The 12,293-nt window shown below is 32.8% G+C and overlaps 1 protein-coding gene across 1 annotated transcript; it reads left to right on the forward strand.

Annotated features, from left to right (window-relative positions):
• LOC111018960 (neutral ceramidase 2) lies at window positions 1-8,297 on the forward strand. The gene is made up of 10 exons (XM_022295231.2): window positions 1-282; window positions 910-1,304; window positions 1,532-1,740; window positions 2,387-2,731; window positions 3,572-3,836; window positions 3,941-4,211; window positions 4,341-4,466; window positions 5,084-5,147; window positions 6,271-6,440; window positions 7,500-8,297. Exons 2-10 carry the CDS (start codon window positions 961-963, stop codon window positions 8,046-8,048), a joined length of 2,343 nt encoding a protein of 780 aa, XP_022150923.1. The 5' UTR covers window positions 1-282; window positions 910-960; the 3' UTR covers window positions 8,049-8,297.
• The last annotated feature ends 3,996 nt before the right edge of the window (window positions 8,298-12,293 follow it).

Consider the following 12,293-nt stretch of genomic DNA (forward strand, 5'->3'; position numbering starts at 1 on the left):
CGACAATCTCGATCCTACAGATTCTTCTTAACCGTCAGCATTGCTTGTAGTTGTTCAATGTGAAATCTCTCGTGGGGTCCGTCTCCGTTTCTTCTGACATTTTCTCTTCACTAATTGATTCGTTTTCACACCCCACCATTGAAATTGATCGTGCTTTCCCCCCCTCTGCTCTGCTTCCTTCATTCCCACTCCACTTAAAACCTTAGCGTGCAGACCTCGCCTTTATCATTTCTTTCGTGGCGTTGAGAACTTCTTTTTCGCTCTCTTCCACTGCCTTTTAAGGTACTGAAATTTCTGCTCTCACTGGGTTTTAGCTTCTGGGTTTGATGTGGAGTTATTGGATTTTGTTGGGTTTATTGCAATTTGTTGTCTCTTTGATTTTTTAGTTGAATCTGAGTTTGTAATGCTGATCCGTTGCCGATTGGATTGAGAAGGTAAACTCTGGAGTAATGGCCATGGCGCATTACTTGTTGTGCTGTTGATAGTTCGTTTTGATTGTAAATGTTTGAGAGTTTGTTGTGGTTATTGTTTTAAATAACCACAACAAACTCATACCTTCAATTGAAAGGTATTCCACTTCTCGAGTCTCTATATTGTCCGTCTTGTATTCGTTTTCCATGACTCCTTGATGGCTCTTTAAGAGCTGAAGATTTGTAAGCGTACAAGGAAATGTGCATAGTGTTTTAGTGCTAAATGAAAGGATTAGAAAGAACAGACAAACTTTTAATCACATTCAATATATCTGCTTACTTTTATTTACCTTTCCATTTCCTTTCCGTTTCTATCCAGGAGTCCATAGGTTTGTTGTTCCTGTTGTTACTTTTCTTTTTTCTTTTCATTTGTTGGAAGAGGCTTATTGTGGACTTTGAGTGCGATTATGAAATAACCTTTAATATACATGTTGTGAAGGATGATCAGAAGAGCGGATTAAGGGCTGATCAATCTATTTGGTAGAGTGTGATGGGGCTATCTTCTCTAGTTGATCTTACCGTTGGGAGATCATTGGCAACTCTCTGGTTGTGGATTTGTATGTTAGTACTTTTACAAAGTAATGGAAGAGTACTCTCAGAATCCAAGTATCTGATTGGTCTTGGAAGCTATGACATCACTGGACCAGCAGCGGATGTCAATATGATGGGATATGCAAATATAGAACAAATTGCATCTGGAGTTCACTTTAGATTGCGAGCTCGTGCATTCATTGTTGCAGAGCCTCAAGGTAACCGGGTTGTATTTGTAAATCTTGATGCCTGTATGGCCTCACAGCTCGTGACAATCAAGGTGCTTGAGAGATTGAAGGCAAGGTACTTGCTACATTTATTCTTCTTCGTCTTCTTTGATCACGATTTCTTAGCAACTGAATATGTTTCTTCGAGTTATAAGTTCTAACTCAGTTTATATGTTATTGAGCATCTTTTCTTATGATGCATAAATTTCTATGTTGGCAAAGGTCGTGGGACAAAAGGGTGGAGCTATATTATCATAAAAATATATACTATTTAGACTAAACTATTCATCATAACATTTGTAGGTATGGGGACTTATACACTGAAAAGAATGTTGCTATTAGTGGAATCCATACCCATGCTGGGCCTGGTGGTTATCTCCAGTATGTTGTGTATATCGTGACATCACTTGGATTTGTGCGCCAGTCATTTGATGTCTTAGTGGATGGTATTGAGAAAAGCATCATACAAGCTCACGAAAATCTGTTGCCAGGATCGGTTTTAATAAATACAGGTAATAATGCATAGGATGCCAAAATCATAACTTATTTTTTGGTGTATAATTTATCCTCTCCTGGACTCCTCCCCTGTTTTTTGAGGTTGCATTTTCACTTTAATTTATTGATGTCGTTTACAATCATATAAATGATGATGTAAATTACAGTTCAAAATTTAAAATGCTCTTATGTAAAGTCTGTAGTGAAGTAGGGCTTATTAATGACTGCATTTAAGTATTCAGACGTTAGTTCAGTTTCCCGCTGAAGATGGATTCTATAGCTCTTTCTTGATCTTACAAAATTTTTATTTTGAAATGAAAAGATTTGTTTAGTTCATATCATTGATTGGAATGCATAGTTATGCATTGACAAATTATTTATAATCAAGCATAGATTTTGTTTGATTAATTTAAGCATGTCTATATTAATGAGCGGTCATAACATAATTCTTAGAAACCTTCTGTCCTTTATCTTGTTAGCTTTATCATAATTGCACTTGTATGATCACCAGCATGTGCATGTCAACTAGTAAATCAGATTATTCTGAGTGAGAGCCTGTCAACTACACTGTAGTGATTAGTGAACAACTTCAATTGTGGAAAAACTTAAGAGACTTGTTACTTACACTTTTAACTTTTTGGAATATAATTAATATTGTTACAGGAGAACTCATAGATGCTGGCGTGAACCGCAGCCCAAGTGCTTACCTAAATAACCCTGCCTCAGAGCGTAGTAGATACAAATATGACGTTGACAAAGAAATGACGCTTTTGAAGTTTGTAGATGATGAATGGGGTCCTGTGGGCAGCTTCAATTGGTTTGCAACTCATGGAACTTCGATGAGTCGTACAAACTCATTAATAAGTGGTGATAACAAGGGTGCTGCTGCAAGATTTATGGAAGATTGGTTTGATCAGAAGGGTATTGGAAGCTTGCACCCTGGTCAGTCTGTAGCTGATAGTATTCCGCGCAGAGTCTCAAACATTATTCCCGAAGCATATAAAAACAGTAAGTTTCAAAGTTCTCGATGTTTTTCTTTATTTATTTATTTTTTTAACAAGAAGCAAAATTTTCATTAATATACATGAAAAGAAAGAGAGATGTTCAAAGATTCAAAGTTCTCGGTTAGAAAATAGATCTGTATAAGTTTGCTTAAATGGTCACTATATCTTCGGAAAACATTACTTTCTCATGCAAGTGAAACGTAATAATATTTACCAGTTCATCATTTATATTGAATTCAGGCTCAGTGCAATCCAAATTTATGAGGTGTTGACATTGACTCTCATTTACTTGTTGGATATTCCAACAACTGATATTGAGAAATTGTGTTACTATTTGTTGATTAAATTATAAGTTTGGTCTTTGAACTTTCAAGGTTGTATCTACTACGTCTCTTAATTTTAAAAATGTCTAATAAATCTCTAAACTTTAAATGTTGTGTCTATTAGATCCTGAACTTAAAACCTATCAAAATAGTTCGAACCTTTAATGTATATCTAGTAGGCCCTGAACTTTCAATATTGTGTAATAAATCCTTGACTAGTGAGACATTTTTTCGGTTCAGTGTCCTATTAGACACGAAATTGAAAGTTTAAGGATCTATTAAACTTTGAAGTTTAGGAAACCAAGATACATAACGGTAAAAGTTAAGAGTCCTGTTAGATTACTTTTATAGTTCAAAGATTTATTAGACATAACCTTCAAAGTTCATATACGAAACTTGTAATTTAACCTATTTTATTTCATCCATGTCCATGAGAATTAACGTTTGTTGAATATAACCATGTTTTTCTATAAATTGTGTTTTTAGACAAGTTTTATTATCCTGATTATATTATATTTCAGAGCAGGAGTTGTTGGAACGTGCTGCATCTTTTCAGTCACGGCCTGGTAGACCAGCAACCAGGATTCTAAGTGTTGCAAGGCGTGTTAGAAATGTTCTCAGGCAGGCCGATAGGCCTCAGTTTGTATCTGCTTTTTGTCAATCTAACTGTGGTGATGTTAGCCCAAATGTTCTTGGGGCATTCTGCATAGACACCGGACTGCCATGTGACTTTAATCACAGTACATGTGGTGGAAAAAATGAGCTATGTTATGGACGTGGACCAGGGTACATTTCTCTCCATATTTAAGATTTTGCAGTTTTCTTCTGCGAGAAGAATCGATCATCTGTATACCGTTTGAACCAAGTTGTTGTGTTCTTTAACTTTACAGCTACCCTGATGAGTTTGAAAGTGCACGTATTATTGGTGAGAGGCAATTCCGAAAAGCCGTGGATTTATTCAACAAAGCATCAGAAAAGCTAACAGGAAAAGTGGATTATCGTCACTCTTATGTAGACTTCTCCCAGCTTGAAGTGTCTCTTCTTAAACAGGGAGGAGCCACTGAGGTGGTAAAAACATGTCCTGCAGCTATGGGATTTGCATTTGCTGCTGGGACAACTGATGGACCTGGAGCATTTGATTTTAAGCAAGGAGATGACAAGGTAGTATAATGCCAATACTGCAGTTCGTATGGTGTCGCTAGTACATATATTTTTATTTTTCTTTACTGCCAATTGCTGGTCCCAATTACTGAGATATTTCATTTTCTTTTCTTTTTTTAATTATTCAAGGGCAACCCTTTTTGGAAATTGGTACGCAATTTACTCAGAGCACCAGGCGAACAACAAGTTACTTGTCAAAGTCCAAAGCCCATTCTGCTTGACACTGGCGAGATGAAGGCACCATATGACTGGGCTGTAAGTGGTTTTCCTTGGTAGCAATTATTTTTTAAAACAATTTGTTTATTAACTATTATTTGATTTTTTAAAATGGTAGGTTACCTTCTTCCTTTTTTTTTTTTTTTTTTTTTTTGAGGAAAAAATGGTAGGTTATCTTTAATTTAAGAGAATTCTGCAACTACTTAGTTATCTAAACTCTTCGATGATGTAAGCATTGTTTTGACAATTATTTTATTCGATAAAACTGCCTCCCACCTCTTAGTAAAGAAGGAAACAGCTACGGAATTAGATTGCAATTATTTTACTTCTAAAATTATCGCTTACCAGTTGCATGGTTTCTAAAATGCATTTTGTAAAGTGATATTCAAGCTTGGAGAATACTTAATGGAGTAATCATTTATTTTTATTTCATTGCATATAATCTATCATTAATACAGGTTTTACCTCTATTTTTTTTTTACTATTCTGGAGACTACATTCTTTTTAGTAATTCAAGTTGATATAGTTGAGTAGTACTACGTTGTCTATGTCAATGTGTAAACTTCCTCAAATCCATGCTTTTCTGCCTCTCTGCTCGTCAATCGAGGTTTTCGATAAGTTTTACTTACATCTTTCTTTCTCAAATAACTTTACAGCCTTCAATACTTCCAATTCAAATTCTCCGCATTGGGCAGCTTGTCATTCTTGGTGTACCTGGAGGTAGTAACTTCCCTTGTTATTTATCCATATCTGTCTTTGTTGCTGAGTTGACCCTTATGTCTGCAGCTGATTATCTTAAAGTTAAGTTCATTTTATAATTAATTAGTAAATCTAGGTGGAAGGAAGGACTAAATCCACTTTCGATGAGATTGTTGACAAATCCATGATTATAAGTCCCATTTAGTCTTTGATGTGACCTCAGTTGGAGACAAAGATAGGTGGGGCTTCAATATATGAAATTCAGTTGGAAATGATTATTTTAAACGGGGAGGCAAGATAAGAATCTATAATATGCTCGATGACTTTTAAAATAAGTATTTTAAGAAATACTTTGATTATAGGCTCTCTAATAAAAAATGCTTAGAAACACTTTGATGTTTATTTCTACGCGCTCAAAAAATGAAACTCCTAAAGATGGGGTGCTTCCTGGACAATCTATTTGGCCAAAAAGTATTCTACAATTGCTTCCTCACAAAGGCCTTCAAGTGCTTTTTACTTTCTTCTAAAGCATTTATAACTCACTTCCAAATATGATGAGTTTGAAAAGTACTGTAACTGTTAGTCATGGTAAAAGTGCGTTTGGTATAGCCTTATTGACTTCAAGTTAACCAGAGTGGTTAAGTCTTGTCACTGCATAATTGTTTTCATTACATGTAGTGCGTATTCATGTCAGTGCATATAGATGTTTCTTGTTTTCTTTTCTTCTTTTGTTGTTTTTCCCACTTAATAGTTGCTGCTGTCTTATCAAAAGACAAAAGAATTACCTTATAACAAGAACTAATTAAAACAAAAATGTGCAATACTGCACTTTCACTTTGTTTCTTTTATGCGTTAAACCGACTTAAAAAATCAGTTTATGTTCTACATAAAATGTTTGTAAAGTTTCCATTTTGGTATTCTGGAACAATCTGTGCTTCCTTTTTGCTATTTGAGTTTGAGATGAAGAGGTCAAATGACCATTTACTAATTTGAACTTGAGTTACATTAATATATTTATTTTTTCTTTACAGAAGATAGTGATAGCTTATGTATGATTTTGGCCATTCCTTCTGCTGATACTTCCAGACATTGCCCTTCTTTAATTTAGACTAATGTGCTTAAATTTTTGAAAATCTTTATATAGAATTCACAACAATGGCTGGGAGACGGCTTCGGAATGCTGTAAAAACAGTGTTAACTACCGGAGCCAAGAGAGAGTTCAATGGCAACGTTCACATTGTTATAGCAGGCCTGACTAATACCTACTCTCAATATGTCACCACCTTTGAAGAATATGAGATGCAGAGATACGAGGTTAGTGAATTGGTGTTTTAGGCTTTTGTATTCCTGTTATCAGTATCACAGTTCCATTTTTATTTTGGATTTAAGAACTTTTAGGTCTATTCTGTTTCGGTCCATGAACTTTTAAGGTGTACATTAGTTCTTGACTTTTTTAAAAAAGTAACCCTTTTTAGTTCTTACCCTTAGCCGTAACAGCAGTCTAGTTAGTAAGGGCTTAGGGTCACTTGATCATACTGGCTTAGAAGTTTCAAGTTCGAATCTTCTAGTGAAATATCAAAAACTTTTGATGTCTTTAGGTCTGGGTCTTAGGGTGGGCACAGGTACCCCTAGATATAGGAGAGCAAAACTCCAACTCCCAGTTGTTTAAAAAAAAAAGTTCTTGTTGTTATTCTGCTACCAATTTTTGCCTCCTCCAATACCCACTTCAACTAGCCTATATGACTTCAATGCATGCTTGTGTCAACATGTTAATATATATATTTGAAATTTCATCATCTATCTGTTGGTAGAATAATGACAAAAATCAAAACAATTATTTTTTTGGTTAAAATACTATTTTGGTTACTATACTTTTGGCTTTGGTTCATTTTGGTCTCTATACTTTTAAAATATTCATTTTAGTCTCTGTACTTTCAACTTTAGTTCAATTTAGTCCCCGTACTTTCCAAATGTTCGTTTTTGTCCTTGTATTTTTAAAAATGGACCATTTTGATCCATATTTGTAAAATTTTAACACAAGTTTTACACATAACAGAAACCCTTAAACATAAAATCCTGGTTACATTTGAAAAAATATATTGACTGTAGTGTCGTATTGAAATTGTAATAGAAAAAATGAAATTAAAAATAAAGTATCGGAACCAAAATGGTGACTTTTTAAGAGTACAGGGACCAAAACGAATATTTTGAAAATATAGAGGCTAAAATGAATCAAAGTTGAAAGTACAAAAAATAACGTCTTGAACGTACAAGGACGAAAATAATATTGACTAAAATAGACGTTCCGAAAGTTTTGGGATCAAATTAGAATAAGCTTTAATTTATTTTGGCAACTTATATCGTGGTCCCCAGGGTGCCTCGACATTGTATGGCCCTCACACATTGGATGCCTACATACAAGAGTTCAAGAAGCTCGCTCAGTCTCTCATTGATGGCAGACCTGTTGAGCCAGGGCCGCAGCCCCCTGATCTCCTTTCTAGGCAAATAAGTCTGCTTCCACCAGTTATCATGGATGCGACCCCACTTGGAGTGAGTTTCGGGGATGTAAAATCTGATGTTCCCCTTAACTCCACCTTCAAGAGAGGTAACCTGGTGACAGTAACCTTCTGGTCGGGATGCCCTCGAAATGATTTGATGACTGAAGGTACATTTGCTCTTGTCGAGATTCTCCAGAAGAAGGATACCTGGGTTCCAGTTTATGATGACGACGATTTCTGCTTGTTCTTCAAGTGGTTGAGACCTTTTCGATATAGTACTCAAAGTTATGCAACCATAGAGTGGAGAATACCACAGTCTGCAGTTTCGGGTGTCTACAGAATCAGACATTTTGGTGCAGCAAAAAGTCTCTTTGGATCGATTCGACATTTCACAGGTTCGTCTAGTGCATTTGTTGTAGCCTGAGGATGCATGAATAATTTTTATGCAGGCAGGAAGGGATGTTGATCAACTGTTGCATAATTTATTTATTATGCATGATCTGAAGACAATCTTGTCGTGGCATTTGCTTGAATCATGAGTAGTCATGTGTAGTGTAGAAGTTTGCAGCATGTACAATTACATTGACTAGAATGAGCCCAGTTGCAATAGTCCCTAGTTGGGATAAATTATTGGAGGTTGAAATAATACAGCAGGTTATGGTTATGAGAGTAATTATGATTATCAAATTTCAAATTTGCATTTGATGGTAATTAGAGAGCAGCTACCATGGAGACTTAAAATTATAAACCCATTAAAAATGATCATTTTAATGGCTTTCAAATTAAGCTCTTAAATTTAACTAAAAAATGAGACATTTTGTTTTATCTTTTATTGATATCTTTGTTCTGCCTAGCGATATGTTCTAGTCTAGGATTTGTAATTTTTTTTTAGTGTTTTTTGGGTTGATGCTACGCGACAAAGGTAAGCAAAATAGAAGAGTTTATTGAAAGATTGCCTATTAGCTCAATTAATTAGATCGCCGTGCTAATAATGGGAGACCTGCATCCTATTGATATTCCAACCTTGTTTGACCTATCAATTTTCTAGTATGGTAGACTATTTCTTTTGTGAGTTTTTGGTATGATGCTAAAGGCTACAACAAAGAGAGAATCATAGTCGTACTTTTTTAGTCAAATTTATTTCTAATTTAGAAGTTCAGAAAGTTTTATTTTTGTGTTCAAAAGGTTTTATTTTAGTTGTAAAATTGTAATAAGTTACAATATAAGTTTTTAAATTTAATGAAAAATGACACATTTCTATTGTCTATTGATATCTCAGTCTTGTGTGATATATTGGTGTTCGGGTCTACAATTTTCTATTGGCTCAAGTTGATAGAGGGTTGTGTTAAAAAATGAAGGTCAAAATTTGTTTATTTAATGAAAAAATGACACATCTTGTTTGTTTGATTGTGTACTGATATCCCAACCTTAAATGACCTACTTATTTTCTTTTAAATTTATGGTAAATTGGGTTTACGATGCTTGCGATGGTTCGTGAGTGATTTCTAGTATAAGTCTAGATGTTAGACTAAGATGGATGAATTGACTCGTACAGGACCTATTAGCCTAGTTGGTTATCGATCTAAAAATACTAAGTTCAATTTTAATTTTATTTTTAATATTTTTGGTTTAGTAAGAGTTTTATTTTTTGCCTAATGTTTTTATTTTAGTTATTCAAATTACATTCTTAAATCTAATAAAAAAATGGCACATTTTGCTTTATTGTCTATTCATATCCTAGCTTTGTGTGATTTACCTTTTTCTCCCTGGAGAATTCGTGTGATTAGGTCCATGGAGTTTATTATTTTTTTTAGTAAAGCTACAACAAAGATGAGCAAATGGAGGAATTGGTTAATATATGACTTATTTAGTTGTTTAGAGCATCGTATGAAAGTAATGAGATAACTAGATAGCATGGAAAAAGGTTAGGCTATACTTTTTACTTTTCAGTCCCAAAAGTATTTCTAATTTAGTTTTAAAGTTCAAAAAGTTTTATTATTATTATTATTTTTTTGCTAGAAAAGTTTTATTTTACTTTTCATATTTAGTTAGTGCAAAATTAAATTCTTAAATTTAATGAAAAATTACACGATGTTCTCTACCTCAATGAATTTTCTAGTATAGTTGAATCTATGGTGTCTACATTTTTTGTGACTATTTTTTGGTGTTACATATCTGTTGGGACAAAAAGTAAACAAATGGAAGAGTTAACTAGTAGATGATCTATTAACCCATGTTGCACGAAGGTCGATTTTTTTTCTAATATAGTATTCAAAGTTAATTTTTTACTTAAAAAAGTTTTGATAAGTTTCAAATTTAAATTCTTAAATTTAACAAAACAACAAAGAAAAAACAAATTTAGTCTTTAATGTTTAAAAAATGTAATTTTTTCCTTATAAAAGTTTTATTTTACCTATTTAAGTTTTAATAAGTTCGAAATCCAAGTTTTTAAATTTAACGAAAAATAACTAGCTTTTTCTATTGTATATTGATATTTCAAATGACCTATGGTGTTTATAATTTTTGTTTATGTGAGTACTTTAGCTCAAGTTGAAGCGAATGTCGAAATTTGTTTCAAAAATAGTCTTCAAAGGGTAAAAATTTTTGTTTTCTCTTCAATAATTTTGTTGAGTTTCAAATTAAATTCTTAAATTTAACTATTTTTAAATTTAAATATAGTCTTCAAAGGGTAAAAATTCTTAAATTTAAATGTAGTTAGGGTACATGGTGTTTAGGATTTTTTTTTAATGAGTAATTTTCACTGTAACCCTAGAGGCTACAGCAAAGATAAGGAGGAATTTGTTGATATATGTCCTATTAATCGTCGTGCTAATAATGTGAAAATGTGTCAAAAATAAAAGTAATGAGATGACTATAGCATCGCAGGGGAAAAGGTTAAAGATAGTACTTTTTTAGTCTCAATATTATTTCTAATTTAGTCTAAAAATTTAAGAAGTTTTTTTTTTTCTTAAAAAAGTTTTATTTTACTTATCCAAGTTTTAATAAGTTCTTAAATTTAATGAAAAATAACACATTATATTCTATTGTTTATTGATATTCTAATATTCTAACGGTGTGATGTACTAGTGTTCTTTACCTCAGTAACTTTCATAACTTTCAAATTATTTTCAAAGAGGGAAACGTTATGTTTGATTGTCTATTGATATCTCAGCCTTGTGTGACCTACAAAATTTATTTATACTGAGAGAGTTTTTGGTCTAGTCGGTGTTTACGATTTTTTGTGAGTGATTCCTAGGGTAACACTAGCAATTATGATAAATTATGAAAAATTTTAAAATTTATTTTTAATTTAGTAAGTTTTAAAAGTTTTATTTATTTTTCCTTAAAAATGTTTATTTTTTACTTTTTAAGTTTTTATTTTAGCTATTCAAATTTAGTTCTTAAATTTAACTTCTCTATTGATATACTAGCCTAATTAGGTGATTTATTTTCTCAGAGATTTCTAGTATGGTCAGATTTTTCATATTGTTTACAGTTTTTTGGTATGATGCTAGAGCTTTAAGGCAAAGATGGATTGAGGAAATTGATGACTTATTAGCTAAGTTGATTAGATATTTTTTTTCCAAAATAAAGGTTATATAGTCGTCTTTATAAGGCAAGGGTCTTTCCAAAATAGAATTAATGAGATAAATAGAATACCAATGAGAGAGAAAAAGGTTAAATGTACTTTTAATCCCAATTTTATTTAAAGATCAAAAAGTCTTAATTTCTTCCTCAAATTTTTATTTTAGTTCATTTTTAAATTTCCAAATTAAATTGTTAAATTTTACATAAAAAGAGACCCATTTTGTTCTATTTGTCACGGTGATATCTCATTTGTGTGGAGTTTTCTAGTATGCTCGGATCTATTGTGTTTACATTTTATTGCAAGAGTATTTTTTATGTCATTTGTTACGAAAAATGTAAATAAATAGAGGACTTGACTAATGAATGATTTAATTAGCTTGGGTTGATAGAGAGTCATATTAACAAACGAAGGTCGAAATTTGTTTCTAATTTAGTTTTTAAAGTTTTAAAAAAATTATTTTGTCTTTATTTTATTTTATTTTCAAAATTTGATAAGTTTCAAATTAAATTCTTAAATATAATGAAAAAATGACATATTTTGTTTGGTTGTCGAGTGAAGTTTCATACTTGTGTACCCATTTTTTTCTATCTGAGATGATTTTTACTAGGGATGACAGCGGAGGGGGTAGGGTCAGGGAAGCCATCCCCATCCTCGTCCCGTTGGAGATTTTTTTCTCATCCCCGCTCCCATCCCCAAAATTTTGGAGGCGGGGATGGGACGAGGATTCCCCGATCAGGGATTGTTTTAACAAATGATCGTCAAAGCTTATTTTAAATTTTAACTTTATGCTAAAGACTACAATGAAACTAAGATAATAATAGAGGATTTAAATAATATATGACTTATTAGCTCAGTTGGTTAGAGCCTTGTGCTAATAAGCGAATGTCGCAGGTTTGAAATCTGCATGGGTCAAAATATTTAGTTTTTATTTTTAAAATAAAGTTTTATATCATTTTGCTTTTATGTTAGGTGAAATTACTTACCTGCCCTCCCTCAAATCATCTTCTTCTTACTCTTTTCGATTCATCTTCTCTCTCCCTCTCCCTAATTCTTGTGGTTTCCCCAGTCTCGAATCCCTCC

This window comes from Momordica charantia (assembly GCF_013281855.1).
Source record: "Momordica charantia cultivar OHB3-1 chromosome 3 unlocalized genomic scaffold, Mcharantia_2.0 BLBB01000003.1, whole genome shotgun sequence".
Taxonomy (NCBI): Eukaryota; Viridiplantae; Streptophyta; class Magnoliopsida; order Cucurbitales; family Cucurbitaceae; genus Momordica; species Momordica charantia.